The sequence below is a fragment of the Catharus ustulatus genome, chromosome 21 (assembly GCF_009819885.2).
Source record: "Catharus ustulatus isolate bCatUst1 chromosome 21, bCatUst1.pri.v2, whole genome shotgun sequence".
Lineage (NCBI taxonomy): Eukaryota > Metazoa > Chordata > Aves > Passeriformes > Turdidae > Catharus > Catharus ustulatus.
The window spans coordinates 5,597,284-5,614,637 of NC_046241.1; the positions used below are offsets into that span (position 1 = coordinate 5,597,284).

Consider the following 17,354-nt stretch of genomic DNA (forward strand, 5'->3'; position numbering starts at 1 on the left):
CTTTCTGAGTGGATCAAGTGGTATCCGCCCATGATGTTCAAAAGCTTCTCTTGAATGACTTTCAAGTTTCAGGTCTTGATGAGCAAAGTGTTATAGACAATGGGTGGAGCAGTTACTTTCCTGTTTTGCAAGTTGTATGCATGTGTGGGAGTGTGGTTTTACTTTTTGTTGTCTATAAAGTTTATAGTGGCTCTCAATAGTTTTGAAAGGCCAAGTGCAACCAGAGAAACTCAGTATTAAAACTTGTAATTGCTCCTAGTATGTCCATGTCACTTCACAATATTAGCTAAATGTATTAACTGCTTAGTGTTGAGAAGTGGTTAAAATAAAGTGAAATGGCATAAGTTTGACTTGAAACAAATGTTGCGTCTTAAGAATAAATTCCCAAAGGAAGATGCGATTCACTTACTGGTAGTTGGCTTTCATGTAAAAGACTGAACATTTGAAGGGGAGAGCAGCAAATTTTGCTATGACTTCATATTAGCATGGAATTTAAATCAAATTTTATCTCAAGATGTTTGGCTCGTAGTTATGTAAAGATAACTATTTTTTAGCTTCATTAATTAATAACAGCTGTCTAAATACTCAGTTCAGTAATTTCTAGTTTTGTGTTACAACACTTTACATAATTTGAAAACTATTTGCTGGAGGTGAAATCATGAGGTTTGTCCCTCACCCTTTGCCTAAAGTAAGATTTAGGAAAAATAAATAAATCTACTGTTAAGGACAGGAAGGGAATAAATCTCATCTTCTTTGCCAGGAGATTTTAATAACAACATCCTTTTGTTTCAGACTCGGCTGCAGGAACTGCACCGACTATGGGAATTACTGATGGAAAAGATGAGAGAGAAGGGAGTGAAATTATTGCAGGCACAGAAGTTGGTGCAATATTTACGGGAATGTGAAGATGTCTTGGACTGGATCAATGATAAGGTGTGTAATTACCTCCCTTTATTGTGTCCTTGATGGGAAAATTGATGTGTTTGTGTGAAAAATTTCTGTCAGCATAGAGTTGCTGGAGGTCAGGTAGTCTCAGAAAGCTTGTAAAGGCACTTGTACATTTTGTTTAGTTATTCACATTGCATCAGCAGTGTGTGTGCAAACTACTATTGTTCTTTTTCAGCCACAATAAAAGTTATTAGTCTAAGAGAAAGCCTGTGTGTTGGAGAGTACTTTTGGCATAATCAATTCATTCTTTGATTTGAGAAGACAAATTAAATTGAAGTTTCCTCTAAGGGAAATCTTAAATGTGTAAAAGCAAATATTTTTTTAATAAATATTTTCAATTATTTGTTTCAGAAAGGAGCCAGCCCAAGCAGCAAGCAGTGTGTAGATAGTTGCTAAATGATTGGAATATCTTTAGATGTGCATTGTGAGGGTATGAACTGCAGAATGACTGTTGGCTCTTGATTCTTTGAACTCTAAGGAAGCAGACCACAAACCACACTATCAAAAGGAAAACAAAGCCACAAAATAATCACATTGGTTTCTTTAAATGATGGTTTGCTGTTTTGGGTTCAAACTGTAAACCCTGTATAACTGTTACTGAACAGACAGTGCACTTTTTGTGCAGAAATCTTGCATCAGAAGTCTACAGCAAATGCCCATAAACAGTGTAAAAAGGAACAAATTCTAGTCACTCTGCGTGCTAAGAATTTGTACTTGAAAAATTAATATGACCAAGGACGATGACAAAGTAATCCCCTTAGTGATCTTGCATGTTTTCTGCAATAATGCATAGATGTTGGGGCAGGGAATGGAGTTTAATGAATAAACTTTGGAGTTTTAAGTCTGACCTTAAACACTGTGATTGTCTTTGACCTATTGAAAATTAGGACAGTTTACTTCCCGATTTTAAATAGTGATTTCCCATAGGATGTACTGAAATTAACTTTTTTTTTTCAATGTATTAGGAAGCAATAGTGACATCAGAAGAGCTTGGACAGGACTTAGAGCATGTTGAAGTTTTGCAAAAGAAGTTTGAAGAGTTCCAGACAGACCTTGCAGCTCATGAGGAAAGAGTAAATGAAGTGAACCAGTTTGCTGGCAAACTTATCCAGGTAAGCATTTATGGGTGTTGAAAATCTCTTGGCAAGTCAGTTATCACAGCAAACATTTGTCTGTAACTTCCCCTCTTTCCCCTGTGGTTTGGGGTCAGGATTTAATTCCCTTGTTCTTTTGCTGAACAGCCTGAATATCTGCCCCATCTGGGAATGTTCCTGAAAATATGGAGAATTGTCATTAGTAAGAGAAACTGTCATATTAGGTTTAAATTTATTTTCCTTGGACAAGGAGATTTAATATCTCTTCTAGTTTGTTATGTGGGGCCTGATCAAGGATGGAGACAGGGCAGGAAATGTTTCATTCCAGGGAAAAAGATGATACTATTTACAGCCCTCTTCCCATGGGCTAATTAGTATATAGGGAAAACACTACAAGAGTATTGAATGTTTGCACAGTGAAATTTCAGGGAAACTATTGAATTGGGTGATCATCTGGAAAGGGCAGTAATTATAAATTGATCTCTTGAAGACCAGCAGTGTTTTGTCAATGAATGTAAAACCAAAGAACATATGAAAATAGCATTATTCCTTTGCTTGCCAGGAAACACACCCTGAAGAGGATCTGATAAAGTCCAAACAAGATGAAGTAAATGCAAGCTGGCAGCGTCTTAAGGGACTTGCCCTTCAGAGGCAAGGAAAACTCTTTGGGGCAGCTGAAGTTCAGCGTTTCAACAGGTATGAACTTGGCTGGATCTGCTGAATGATGTAACCCTTGTGTGGGTGTTTAATGATGCATTCAGCTGCACACAGTAGTGTGAGAAGAGCTACTGTCTCCTGTGGCATTGCCTTGCTCTTCTGCATGACTTGCTGAATTAAGACCTCGTTGTTCTACAGTTACGTTAGAATGGTCATTCTGATGGAGCTTTTCAGAATTTGGCAGTTTTGTTAATTCCTGCTAATGGCAGTGTTGCTCTCCTTTCTTCTGAGGGCTTTTTTTCCCCAGTCCTGTCCTAGATGAGCCTTAAATGGGGTGTGCTTTTTTAATTGGATGGCAGCCTAATTGTTCTGAAGACTTTGAGCAATGTCTTTCTATTCTCATCTCCATTACAGCATTTTGAGATTTGCTGTAGTTAAGTTGGAGAAGGGTCCAGAGTGAGAAATGGATCCACTTCATGGCAGTACTCAGTGGTGCTGTAATTCCTGATTTGCATCTGGTGACAGTGGCCTGTTAAAATGCTTCAGAATTTCTTGGGAGGCAAAGAAAGTCTATTTATTTGTGTTCTAAAGGATGTTTGTAGTTGGCTGCAGTGTTTATATATATGGGTTTGTATGCCAGTACCTCTGACACATGTATGGGAATACATCCTGCTTCCTTCCTTCCTTTTTCCATACAAGACAAACTGCTTTCAATTTGTGCTTTGTTTTGAAGGGATGTGGATGAAACAATCAGCTGGATTAAGGAGAAAGGGCAGTTGATGGCCTCAGATGATTTTGGCAGAGACTTAGCCAGTGTGCAGGCATTGCTGCGCAAGCACGAAGGCCTGGAAAGAGACCTGGCAGCTCTGGAAGATAAGGTACCCTGTGAGATGTATTTACCTATAGTTTAAACGAGCTAACCAGCTTGTAAAAGGCTGGAAGCTCACTCCCAGTTTGTGCCTGGCTTTAGGTGAAGGCCCTGTGTGCAGAAGCTGACCGTTTGCAGCAGTCTCACCCGATAAACGCTTCCCAAATTCAAGTGAAGCGGGAGGAGCTCATTGCCAACTGGGAGCAGATCCGGACCCTGGCAGCAGAGAGGCACGCTCGCCTCAACGACTCCTACAGGTGGGTCACTGCAGCAGGACAGTGCTGCTTCCCTCCTTCTTCACATTTGACAGAGAGCTCTTGAAAGGAGAAGAAAGGAGTGCAGTTTACAAAATTTTGGAGTGATTCTGTTGTTTTTGGAGCAGTCTTGTTCACCAAATTCTATTTTACGATAACTTGTAGTGAAAGAAATATTTCTATGCTTGAAAAATTGTTGCAGCTTTTTGTCATTCTCTGGGTATGGGTCAACTATGAAAACAGACACAGTGATGTCCTAGGACATTTGCTATCATCTGAGTTGAGACATGCATTTTGAAGTATATTATCTGGCTATGTTTCAGTTTTGCTGAAAAGAAAAAGCTTTTTTAATACTTTTATTACAAATCTGTTCTCTAGTCTTTAAGAGTCTCTATGAAAATTGAAGTATGATGTGTTGTTTGATATATTGTCCCAGACCAAATGAGTTCCTTGTTTCTGTGGACTTTTTTTGCTGTGGAATTTTTCTTTATCCAGTCTTGTGTCTATACTAACCTGGTCTCTGAAACATAACCTGTTGGATCACTGTTGAGAAGCCATACTGAAAACAAACTAATCCTGATATGGTGGTTAGTTTATATCCTTTCTGGTTTTGTTTTTCTGCCCTTTGTTCCTTCCCACAATGTGGAGTTTTTGGCAGTGGAGACCCACACAAATAATCTTTTCCTTTACCTTCCCTACCACAGTCTCTTCAGAACAATTAACAGCAAATGTAAAAGGGAAACAGAAACTGATCACTTTTGCTGATAAGTGTTAAGCATATGCCAAAGGCAACAGCTGAAGGCATTCTGGAAGGAATTTGAGGATTTGTTTGCTTGTTTTAAGGCTGAGGCATGTGCAGTTGAAATTTTCTGTCAGTTCCCTCCCCCCCACACTGTTATAGCTGTGATGGAAGCAGCCCTGTGGATTATCTCAAGAACTGTATTTTGATTTCTCTTGTCCTCAGTGTGTGGTTAGGAATATTAATTTTACTTACTATATAAGTTCTATGTAAAATATATCTTTGAGACATTGTTTTAGAACTCAACATTTTCATAACTTCAAAAGACTTCTGTTTTGATTGAAAGCATATTTAGTTATTTAATATTCTGAGCACATTTTTGTGTTGTTTTATTTGTATCTGAGGAACAGCTTTTATGTTTGTAACCCTTTCTTTGGGGAAAGAGGAGAGAAACTCTGCAAATTAATGATTCCAAATAATTTTTTCCCTTTACTTACCTAAGGCTGCAGCGCTTTCTCGCGGACTTCCGGGACCTCACCAGCTGGGTGACTGAGATGAAGGCTCTGATAAATGCTGATGAACTTGCCAATGATGTGGCTGGGGCAGAAGCCCTTCTAGACAGACATCAGGAACATAAGGTAGAGTGGTTATACAGCCAAATCCAGTCAGCAGCCCTCTGATTTGTACGTCTAGCACAGTCTCTGAGTCAGTCTTGTAGCACTGGAATGCTTTGATATGGAACTAACTCAGTACTAGATTGCTGTCCTGATTTAATATTTTTAATTGTTTCTAGATGGCAGGTATATACTAATTACTGAGTATTTAAGAATGCTTATGATAATATTTTATTTAACAATAGCCTGATAGCAGCCAGTTGGACTAACAACTGTTTTAGAACTCCATCATGAGGAATTCCTGTAATTAAGTAGAAAGAATACATCTCAAACTTTTATTTTCATTTTAATGTAGGAATTTATACCTACGTTGTTTACATTGTAAGGTAATTCTGACACTCTATGCTAAGATAAATTTTGGTAACAGCTTTTTCACATCTCCTTCTCTAGGGAGAAATTGATGCCCATGAAGACAGCTTCAAATCTGCTGATGAGTCAGGCCAGGCTTTGCTCTCTGCTGGGCACTATGCTTCTGATGAAGTTAAAGAAAAGGTAAGTTGAGAGCAAGAATTCCTAGAAGAATTTTGTCTCTTTCTTCTGTGTCCCCTTAATTTAAAAGGATGGTCAATCACATCAGGAAGTGGAGATTTCATTGTTTACACAGAAGGTCATTTTCAATTCAGTGCTAACCACTTCTTTAGAGTCACAGTTTGATTTTACAGTGAGATGGAAATAATCTGGAATGTTAAATAAAATTTTTATGTATTTCTCTTCCCAAATGGTTAGCTGACCATCCTCTCAGATGAAAGGTCTGCCTTGCTGGAGCTGTGGGAGCTCCGCAGACAGCAGTATGAGCAGTGCATGGACCTGCAGCTGTTCTACAGAGACACTGAACAAGTTGACAACTGGATGAGCAAACAAGAAGTGAGTGCATGTCTTTGAATTCTCCAGATATGATGAACTTTAATTTCTGGGTAGTCCTCTGTAAGCTTAAGCAGTTGGTATTGCCTGCTGGCAGTGCCACAAACACCCACAAGTGAGTGGGTGCTGTGCAGAGTTATTTGTCTGACTGCCTGAAATGGTGCAATGGCTGTTTCCATCTAATGCTGAAACTATGAGCTGTGACAAGTGGGCTTGATGTGGCTTTTGTGTGTGTTAACTCTTGTAAAATACTGGTTGAATAAAAACCTAAAAAGAATTACTGGCTGTTAGAAGCATAAAGCAAACACCATGCCAGTATGCCATCTTACCTTTCAGTAATAACATATGGCAGGAAATATCCCTGACTGTGCTTGAGCTCACTTAGAGCAGCTGAGTATGGAAACATAATAATGTGTTTGTGTCCTTACTTCAGGCATTTCTGCTGAATGAAGACCTTGGTGATTCTCTGGACAGTGTGGAGGCTCTTCTAAAGAAGCATGAAGACTTTGAGAAATCCTTAAGTGCCCAAGAGGAGAAAATCACAGTAAGACATTGATATTAGGTTATCACTAAATGGACAAGAAGTGAAACAAGGGCATTTATTGACTGGGGAAGAGACACTGCTAGAGGGTGGAAAAGGATGGGGTTTGCTTTGCAGAATGATCTTCTGTTATGTGGGATGTATTAGCTCTAAATAACAGATATTTTCTCTAAAGTGAAAGATAGTGGAAAAGGTGTGGGATAGGGCTCAATTTCTGTCTCAGAGCCAGGTAACCTGGTGCTTCCTTATCATACCAGCACACAGGTGGATGAATATTTGTCAAAAACCTGTTCTCCTCCACATGGAGAGGATGGGGGTACAGAGAGAAAAAGGTGTAAGGATAGATCTGCTAATGGCATTATGCCAGTTTAACTGTGATAAACTTCAAGCAAATTTGCATGAGCAATTTCTATTACACCAAATAAATGGAAACTTGTTTTCCCTCTAGGCATTAGATGAGTTTGCTACTAAGTTGATTCAGAATAACCACTATGCCAAGGAAGATGTTGCTACACGCAGAGATGCTGTAAGTATCCAAAATGCATTTGGACTGTAGACTTTAAATCTTGCTCTGCTTCATTATTTTACATGGTTTGACTTCAATATAGGATAAGTCAGTGGAGTTGTCCCAAGAGGGGTACAGTGGTGGCTCTTATGAGCGTGAAGAATGTAAAAACCTTTTACTTTCTTTTTTTTTCAGCTGCTGAGCCGCCGAAATGCCCTCCATGAAAGAGCCATGTACCGCCGCGCTCAGCTGGCAGATTCTTTCCATCTGCAGCAGTTTTTCCGAGATTCTGATGAGCTCAAGAGTTGGGTTAATGAAAAGATGAAAACTGCAACTGATGAGGCCTACAAGGTAAACACAAAGATGAATGGTAGAATGCTTTTAAGGCAGTACTGGGCTTAATCAGTCTAATGATGCTGATAATGATGCATCAGCCAAAATGATGCCTACAGTCAGTAGTATTAATGGCAACAGAAGGAATTGTGTCATTTCTTCCTGACCCCAAGAGGCATTTTCCTATCATGCAGTAATCATGCCTATCCAATAGCTTAAGAATTCTGATTTAAGGCGTAATTTTGGCACCAGATCCTCTGATTACACCACAGCATGTCTATAAATGTAGTCCAATTTCAAAAATTCTTCAGAGACCTTTGGGTACTGATTTTGTATTGGAATATTCTATTTCTTTCTTCATCTGTAGGATCCATCAAACTTGCAAGGTAAAGTTCAGAAACACCAGGCTTTTGAAGCAGAGCTGTCTGCTAACCAGAGTCGAATTGATGCCCTGGAGAAAGCTGGCCAGAAGCTGATTGATGTCAAGCACTACGCATCCGATGAGGTGGCAACTCGCATGAATGAAGTCATCAGCTTGTGGAAGAAACTTCTGGAGGCCACTGAGCTCAAAGGTATGAATTGCTCAGAAGAAGATGGGCAAATTTCTAGAGAGTTTAGCTGGGAGAAGACAGAAAGTGAGTTAAGTTCAGTTTCCACTTGATTTACCTTGTCCTGTTGCGCATCTCTCAGGTATAAAACTGCGAGAAGCCAATCAGCAGCAGCAGTTTAATCGCAACGTGGAGGACATTGAGCTCTGGCTGTATGAAGTAGAAGGACACTTGGCTTCTGATGATTATGGAAAAGATCTTACTAATGTTCAGAATCTTCAGAAGAAACACGCGCTGTTAGAGGCAGATGTTGCTGCCCATCAGGTAAGGGAAATAATTGTTATTCCTGCCTTTTCAGATTTGTTCACTCAGAAGATGCTATTTTCAGATATGCTCAGTGAGATACCTTAGCAGGTCTGGTTTTTAATAATTTTTTTAGCTTTGGGTTTTATGGTTTAGTTATCAAAAATAATTTTCAACTGAAACATAACTTGTATGTGTCTAAAATAATAAATTTATAGCTTTAATAGAAATGAACTTCTCACTCACAGAAATTCTGACCTAATGCTGTTGCTGGATGAATTTTAGGATCGGATCGATGGCATTACCATCCAGGCACGGCAGTTCCAGGAGGCTGGCCACTTTGATGCTGACAATATCAAGAAGAAACAAGAAGCTTTGGTGGCTCGTTATGAAGCTCTGAAGGACCCCATGGTGGCTCGCAAGCAGAAACTCGCGGATTCTCTTCGCCTGCAGCAGCTTTTCCGTGACATTGAGGATGAAGAGACCTGGATTAGGGAAAAAGAACCTATTGCAGCTTCAACAAACAGAGGTTGGTCCATCCTGTTATCTCTAGGATTTAGATGTCAGAATTGCTCTGTTATAAATTGTATCTTTATAGAACATGCCTTGAAGGTTTCAAAGCTGTTTGGTGTAATTAATGTTGCCCAGAGTTACATATTTGCCTCTGAGTCTGTTATATAATTCCAGTATTTAATATAATATAAATATAGTTTCCATAGTGCTCTGTCTTCATTGTTAGAGTTCTCTGTGTGCAAGCTTGTCTGGCTGCAGCTGCCTTGAAATTTTTGTTTCATCTAATGACTGATTTAGCTGATTAATTATTTTGTATCTTTCAGGCAAGGACTTAATTGGTGTCCAGAACCTGCTCAAGAAGCACCAGGCTTTGCAGGCAGAAATTGCAGGCCATGAGCCTCGCATTAAAGCAGTCACACAGAAGGGAAATGCCATGGTGGAAGAAGGTATGTCTCAATATTTTTAAACTCTGGCACAGTCTTCTGTTCTCTGACCCAGCACAGTTACAAATTATTGCCTGATTTTATCCTGATAATAGGCAGGTACTTGCTAGCAGGATGAACTGGTCATCATTTCACCTGAAAATAAAAATAGGTTCCTAGATGGGAACCTGTCATAATTTTGACAGATCTCTGTCTACTCTTGATGAACACTTATTTAGCAATTTTGTGCCTATTTTATTTACTCTCTATAATTAAATCTGTTAAAGGGTTCTATCAGAGGTGCATAATCATGGTGTGGGAGAGGATTCTCTACAAAGACAGTAATTCTTGCTTCTAGATAAATAGGTATCTTTATTTCTGACTGGGTGTTTTTAACATGAAAATACCAAAAAAACAATTCTACAGGTCTGAAATAATATTTGTCTGATGCCAGAATTCTGGACAGAGATGACCTTTTCTGTTTCATCACAGAAATGTTATGATGTGTCTCATTTTATTCCTAATGATTAAGATATGCTAGTACAGCTGAATTGACAGGTTCAGTGTTTTCCAGTCTGAGGCAGAAGGACCAGCTGAGTTATGTTTTTATAATTCTAGCCTAAGTAGGCTTTAAATTGGTATAATTTTTGTGACTTTGAAGATTTACAAGTAATCTTTTAATGTCTGTTGGTTTTGTCTGCTGAAGTCCTTCAGTTCCCTCTACTCCTGTTCCATAGGACACTTTGCAGCTGAGGATGTGAAAATCAAACTGAACGAGCTAAACCAGAAGTGGGACTCTCTGAAAGCCAAAGCGTCTCAGCGTCGGCAGGACCTGGAGGATTCCCTGCAGGCTCAGCAGTACTTTGCTGATGCTAATGAGGCTGAATCCTGGATGAGGGAAAAGGAGCCCATTGTAGGCAGTACAGACTATGGGAAAGATGAAGACTCTGCTGAGGTATTTGAGATTTGCTTTTTAAATCAGTTTTGCATAAGTACAGTGAGGATTTGTCCACTGATAAAAAAATGAGCTATGATAATTTCAAGGTTCTTAACAAAGAGGGCAGATTCTTGCATCAAGCAAGATTTTGGCTCTTAGTCAAAAGATGACATATTTTCCTGTGTCTTAGTTGCTATTGCACATGAAATTCTGCTGCTCAGTATATTAAACCAACTATGAGGAAGCTTTACCTCTATTCATTCTTTTACAGGGTTTTGTTTGTTTAAGTATAATGAAAATAATATCAGCAAATTCCTCATGGGATGAGCATTTCAGTTTGAGTCTAGTTTTCAGCAGTTCATTAGTCTGGAAATAATTTTTTTTGTCTGGTTTTGTTTTATTGCTATGATTCTGCAGTCAAACACCATGTCCCAGGCAGTGCTGACTGACATTTTATCAACATGAAGTGCAGTTTAAAGGCACACTTTAAACTTACCCATATCACTCTGGAGACAGTTATTTCTGGTCAGAACAAAAGAATGTTGCTGAGATAAGGTGGAGGCAAAGCACCAGAAGCATTAGGACCACTATCTAGCCTGTGAATAAATAGAAGTGATTATTCCTGTGAGAGTCACAAGGCTGGCAGCTCGGAAAAACCCACGTTCCCTTTGTATGGAGTCAAAATTTATATTTTAAGCAGAGGCATATTTGTAAAATGGCAAGGTGTGCATGTTGGTATTTTCCACTTTCAGGCTCTTCTGAAGAAACATGAAGCTTTGATGTCTGATCTCTCTGCTTATGGCAGCAGCATCCAGGCATTGAGGGAACAGGCCCAGTCATGCAGGGTAAGGAAAGATGCTAATCATGTACCTAAAATTCATGGGTCAGCAAAAGGTAAAAACAAAGATCAATAATGGTTGTTGGTTTTGAGAAGTTATTGCAGACTGTGCTTGATTTTTCTTAAAAAAAAAAAAGCAGTCTGTTTTTATAATCATAAAACAACTGTATTGTTTTGAAATAAAACTATTTAATGTGGTGGTTCTCAGGGTTGGAGCCCAGACAGCACCTAAACTGACTCTACAGTAGCTTTAACTAAGGCTGAAGTATAACAACTAAAGCTGAAGGATAACAACACTGATTACAATAAATATGGAACATCTCATTTTTCCTGTGCTTTTTTTTTTTTTTTTTAGCAACAAGTTGCTCCCACAGATGATGAAACTGGAAAGGAGCTCGTTCTGGCACTCTATGATTACCAGGAGAAGAGTCCCCGGGAGGTGACAATGAAGAAAGGAGATATCCTCACCTTACTCAACAGCACCAACAAGGTGGGTTCTGGCCTCCTGCTTTGCTGCCCTGCTTGGCTCCCTCAGTGCTGTGTGTTTTGTTTGGTTTAGCCTGTGTCCCTGTTCCATAATTCTGCTGAACCTCTTCATTTCCATCACTCCTCTACAGCTGCCTGCTTTTCCAAGACTGGGCACATGTCTGTGAGAACTTTAATTCCCTGATGTGGAGGAATTTTGGGCCAAATACAAGGGGAGATATGGGAATAAGATCTCTGTCTTCAAAAGATGTTTTGTTTGAAGTGATCCCTATAACAAGAGCAAACCATTGAGAGCATCACTGGCTCCCTTGTGTTAACAGAAGTCTCTGATTTGCAGCATTCAGTTGCCCAGCGTTTTTATGCTTGATGATGGCTTCACAGTGGTTGCTTTGTGGTTCTTTTGCTTCCAGGACTGGTGGAAGGTGGAAGTCAATGACCGCCAGGGATTTGTGCCAGCTGCCTATGTGAAAAAACTGGATCCTGCCCAGTCTGCATCCCGAGAGAACCTCCTGGAGGAGCAGGGCAGCATCGCACTGCGGCAGGAGCAAATCGACAACCAGTAAGATCTAACTGATGAGATATGACACTGCCAGTATTAGCTGGCTTGGCCTTTGCTTCACAGATTGCCAGCAGCTTAGGTTAATGCTTCTTACACTAGGGAGTAATTAATTGGAGCAAAACAAGGGCCTCCTTTGCCAGAGGCACCAGATTCAGTTGTTTTATTCCTACTCTAGAATTTCTTGTTGCTTTTCCCATTCTTAACTGTTAAACTCATGACACTAGAGCTCAACTTACTGTCTGACTTGAGTATTGTATGTGTTCCTTTTGCTGTTGTACCTAACTACTTAAACTTGTTTGTGAGTTATATATGTCCTAAGCAACTCTTGTATATGTAGTTGTCACTTCTTAATGTGTGATTGTTTTTAAAAGCTTTCTAAAATTTGATTCCACGAAGTACAGTGTTCTCCCTATGTAGGGCTGCCTCTGGAGGTGCCCTCCTTATGAGCTGGGGCTACTTTGCTGCTAGCTCATCACTTTTTTTTCTGAAATGTGGTGCCAATATTTGTTGCCATTATGGGAGCTAAAGTGTGTCCCTCTCTTATTTTTTTTCAATTTTTATCGTCTTTTTTAAAAGAGCAGCATATCATTGCAAACAGAAAACTGCAAAGCCACTTGGTAATGGCCTTCTTAAAGCACATGGTGTCTGGAGATTAATTCAAGCAAGGGCTGGGGGTGATAGCTGTGAGTGCTGGCTCATCTTATCAAGCTGCTTGAAAGCCAAAGCTGAAAGTTTTCTGTGTACTCCCATCTGCACAGCTACACTGTTGTTCTGTGTGAGAATTTCCTCCCACTCAGTTGTGTTGAGTCATCAGTTATTACAGTGCCATGCAATAATTACTAGCCTTAGCTCTAGAATTAAAAAAATTAAAATCACACAAAAAAATCCCACCAATCCATAGTAAAAAACCTTTTTGCCAGCACAAAGAAAAAATGCTGGGAAATTGTGTCATATTGATCAGGATTTTAATAACAAAATTCCCTCCATGGGTTTTGCATGTGGCTTTTAGTAACTACAACATGGCACCTTATTTTGGAGCCAAGGAGAGGGGGCCACCTTTTAGTTTCCAATCCCATGGCACAATAATGAGGCAATGAGCAGCCCTTATAGAGAGAGCTCATCTGTACTGCTGAAGTTTCCTTACATGAATTGTACTCCTGGTCTGATTTGCTTTGTTTGCTTCTGAACAACACCTAATTTTCTCCATTTAAATGTGAACTCTTACCCATCTCCTACCACAGCCCAGCCACGGACGGAGCTGCTGCTTTCATTATTTTTGTTAATCTGACTAATTTTTCGCATGCATTTGCTGTGCTCCCTGTCTGTGCAGGACTCTCATTACTAAGGAGGTCGGCAGTGTATCTCTGCGTATGAAACAGGTCGAAGAACTGTGAGTAGGATTAGCCCTTTCCTAAACCATGCTGTCTCCACACTGTCACTGTTCATCCTCCCTTTGTTTCTTTCCTTGGGAAGGCTGCTCCAAAGACACATGAAGGAGGCCATTCCTGCCATGAGGATTAGTTTAGATGGATGTGGTGGTCTGTGTTTCCTCTGCTCCTCACAACCAACTGCTTATCTTGCTGGGCACCTCTGTGCTGCTAAATTGGTTCATGTTTATTCCATCACACTGGTTTTGCTTACCAAAGAGGCTTTAGGGCTTATCTAGTCTGCTTTTTCCTTAAAAAGCATCTCCTGCATTTTCTGAGATGCAGATATTAGAAATATTGGTTTATTTATATAGATATATGCAAAATACAACTACCAAGTATTGCATCACATCTGAATGTCTTAAGAGTTTGGGAAGGGTGGGGCTGTCATGGTTTATTAGATAAAGTAACACTCATGCTGGGTAGTGAAAAAACCTTATTTATATAGGATGGTTATTTCTTAATTTTACATTAACTAAATTTTGAAACCTTTTGTTCATATCTCCTGGAAAAGATATCAAGTTTGCATTATACTGGTGGAAGTTGCTGGGAAATCCAAAGCCACAGTGTTCTTTGGCTGGCCTGGCTTTTCACAGCAAATGTATTTCTAGAAAATTAAAAGTGAAACTGTTATGTAAATCTCTCAAGTGTTGCAAAGCAACTCTGAGGTTAGGTCTGCTTTTGAAACAGTTTTGCCCCAGATCCCATATGAGCTTTGCAGGTATTTAATACCTAATGTTTGCTGAGGCAAACAGCTGCAGTTAGGACAGGCTTCAAAACAGTGTTTTCAAGTCAGGGTAGAAAGTTTCTATTTAAACCCAATATGAAAGATTCTTTGTTCCTTTTTGCCCACTCTTAAACTACAGGAAGCTACAAAGTCTCTGCTTCCATGGAAGGAGAGCTGATTTATCAGTTTATAGACATTACAGCCCAGGATACTGAGGATTTTTTTCAGGAGACTTTGTCATCTCTGAGCTGTTGGTTAGGAAAATGCTGCAGCTCAGTATGGGCCCTTGTTCTTCGGGGTGGGAAATGTAAACATCCCCATCTGAGTCCCCTGCAGGTACCTCAGCAGTGTCTGACATTATTTGATTTAATACCATCAAAAGGAATATGCTTAATAATGAGAATCTATTGCTGCTGCTGATCATTGTGGTAGACTGATGTCCAAACAGATTCAGGACATAAAAAACCCTTCCAGATGCAGCTAAAATATCTCATCTTCTGGAACACTTAAAATAAAGTAAGAATGAGTATTAAGAGTGTTTTTTTTTCTGAATGCAGGTTTTTTAAAAACAGGCATCATGCATTGCTAGAGAGATTTTTTAATTCAGTGTCAGTGAATCCAAAACTGCTCTTGGATTTTTTCAGTAATAACTCGGGAAAAGTCTTGTAGGATCATCTGTGTCTAGTTGATTAAAAGGTGGTTTTAAATAACTGGCTCGTTTTAAGAAGTTTATTTGCCTGTGCAGACCAATTTAAACATTTTTGAGGTTTCGTTTTCTGTCTGTTCTAATGTAAAGGAGAAGTAATATCACTGATATTGAGAATTCCACAGATGTAAAAAGTGTACAGGAAATGAGTTTCATGGATTTCCCAGTTAAAGATGAACCCTTGACTTAAACATTCAGCAGACTTTGCACTGGAAAATGGCTAGTGAAGAAATTTATGTCCTAAAGCTGGGAGGCTGGTGGATTTTCATCATCTGATGGCAAACTTGATGTACTCTAGGAAATTATCTCTTGGCGAGTAAGAGCCTATGGAGTTATTCCTGCCCTGCAGTGATTATGTGGTTTAAGAGCCTACCCCAACCTAGGCTGAGATTTGGGTTTGCATTTACCCAGTGTGGTGTTGCATGTGAGAGTTCCCATTTTGGTGTGCAATCCATGTGGAGGAGAGACCTGGACAGTCTTCATTCCCAGCTACACGAGTAGCTCATCCTGTAACCCAACAGGCATAAGTTCAGGGATTCCCCATTTTTGGGGACCCCAGTACTTGGGAAATTCCTGTGACTGGACTCAGTTCCATCTGACTGTTCCCTGCTTTCCTTTCCTGCTTCTCCCAGATATCACTCTCTCCTGGAACTGGGAGAAAAACGTAAAGGCATGTTGGAAAAAAGCTGCAAGAAGTTCATGCTTTTCCGTGAAGCCAACGAGCTCCAGCAGTGGATCAATGAGAAGGAAGCAGCGCTCACCAGTGAGGAAGTGGGTGCTGATCTGGAGCAGGTGGAGGTTCTGCAGAAGAAATTTGATGATTTTCAGAAGGTATGTTGTGATGCTGCATAATGTGTGTGTTAATTCTGGCCTTTCCCTTCAGGCTTTCCAATCATGTATCCATGACAATTCTTCATAGCTGAGTAGGAAACATGGCTTTGATTGGAGACATAAAATAGAAGGTATATATAAATTTATTTCAATTTGTGAGGATAGAGAATCTCACATTCAAGTGTCTTCAGCTTGATTGCATTCCCCAGGTTGCTCCATGCTTCCCAGCTCTCTTTCAACACTTTGCAGCAGAGTCTGCCAAGCTTTGGAGGAGTTTCAGTTTGTGTAAAGCATAGCCTTCAGTTAAGGTATTCCTGTTGAAAGGAAAGATGCATTTGGTTTCCATCTGCAGAGTTATTTCCCCAAGATATAGGGGAAGAAAAAATCTGGCAGCTGGGATTCCCTGGCACAGGCTCTCTGGGAGCTCAGGGTCACTGTGTTTAATTCCTGCTGTTCACACCCTGGCACTCCTGGTGAGCCCCATTGTTCCACACGTTTTGCTTGGGTGAATTTTAATGCTGGGACATTTCCCTGTTCTGTGCAGGATCTCAAAGCCAACGAGTCACGCCTGAAGGATATAAACAAGGTTGCCAAGGACCTGGAGTCAGAAGGGCTGATGGCAGATGAAGTGCAAGCAGTACAGCAACAGGTGCTCATTTTTTCTGCCTTAATCTAATCTAAGAAGCGAAATATTTTCCTCCTTTCTTTTGTCTGTTGTCTTTGCCTGGCGTTGCAAGAGTCAGTGTTCTCTAGTGTGGCCATCCCAAGAAGACTTTTAGAATTATTTTTTTAAATAATGCTAGAGCAAATTACAGCATTTCTCTTTATAGGAATGCAAAGTCTTTACAGTAATATTAAAAGTCATGGAGAATCCATGCATTAACCTTGCTCCATATAAATTTGAAATTTAGCCTTTATTTATTTGCAGGAAAATGGGTGAGGAATGGTAGGGAAAAAGAGAAAATAGAGCACAATAGAGTGGAGCAGGTTTGTGGGTTTTCTCTTTTGGTTTGTGTTTTTTAGGGTTTTTTTCCAGCTTTTTATGTATTTGTGCTGTAAATAATTTTATCCTGTGCCAACTAAGTATGAAGCATGTTGGGAAAAACATTCTATCTGTTAGAAAATAACAAATTGTATGTCCTCTCTCCTTTGCAGGAAGTCTATGGGATGATGCCCAGGGTAAGTGTTAATTTCTGAGCTGGATGGAGTGGCAATTGTAACAGGTTTGGGATGTACAAGGAGAAGTTCAACCATAATTGTAGTTTATTTCCATGATGGAACTCACTAATGACTTTGAATGGACATTCAGAGATTATCTTATCTATGATCCCTTTATTTCCTGAGTGTCTTGCCCCACATCACAGATCTAAGCGAGCAGCATAACCCAAATTAATACAAATACTTGCATGAAAAAATGTATTTACTCTGTTAAGAACTGAACACAGAGATATTTTTAAGATTTTTTTACTGTATTCTGATAGTATTAGATTCTGCTTTGTATTTAAAGCTGCTTCTTCACTTTTTCAAACAGGATGAAACTGATTCTAAGACAGCCTCTCCTTGGAAGGTAGGTGTTATTAGTA

At 39.7% G+C, this 17,354-nt stretch overlaps 1 protein-coding gene across 4 annotated transcripts in view; it reads left to right on the forward strand.

The window, feature by feature from the left end:
* Positions 1-17,354, forward strand: part of SPTAN1 (spectrin alpha, non-erythrocytic 1) — a 42,405-nt gene that overhangs the window by 6,494 nt on the left and 18,557 nt on the right. For 2 of the 4 annotated variants that reach the window (XM_033077476.1, XM_033077479.1), the window contains exons 4-27: positions 793-933; positions 1,914-2,060; positions 2,605-2,738; positions 3,433-3,577; positions 3,670-3,824; positions 5,063-5,198; positions 5,625-5,726; positions 5,961-6,098; positions 6,529-6,639; positions 7,085-7,162; positions 7,337-7,492; positions 7,842-8,046; positions 8,165-8,346; positions 8,611-8,854; positions 9,162-9,284; positions 9,998-10,215; positions 10,950-11,042; positions 11,391-11,525; positions 11,932-12,080; positions 13,411-13,470; positions 15,573-15,771; positions 16,316-16,420; positions 16,927-16,950; positions 17,303-17,338. In XM_033077476.1, the coding sequence (XP_032933367.1) occupies positions 793-933; positions 1,914-2,060; positions 2,605-2,738; positions 3,433-3,577; positions 3,670-3,824; positions 5,063-5,198; positions 5,625-5,726; positions 5,961-6,098; positions 6,529-6,639; positions 7,085-7,162; positions 7,337-7,492; positions 7,842-8,046; positions 8,165-8,346; positions 8,611-8,854; positions 9,162-9,284; positions 9,998-10,215; positions 10,950-11,042; positions 11,391-11,525; positions 11,932-12,080; positions 13,411-13,470; positions 15,573-15,771; positions 16,316-16,420; positions 16,927-16,950; positions 17,303-17,338 (3,216 nt within the window). The remainder of the gene's footprint in view (positions 1-792; positions 934-1,913; positions 2,061-2,604; positions 2,739-3,432; positions 3,578-3,669; positions 3,825-5,062; positions 5,199-5,624; positions 5,727-5,960; positions 6,099-6,528; positions 6,640-7,084; positions 7,163-7,336; positions 7,493-7,841; positions 8,047-8,164; positions 8,347-8,610; positions 8,855-9,161; positions 9,285-9,997; positions 10,216-10,949; positions 11,043-11,390; positions 11,526-11,931; positions 12,081-13,410; positions 13,471-15,572; positions 15,772-16,315; positions 16,421-16,926; positions 16,951-17,302; positions 17,339-17,354) is intronic. The other 2 variants (XM_033077477.1, XM_033077480.1) reach the window with 1 other exon arrangement.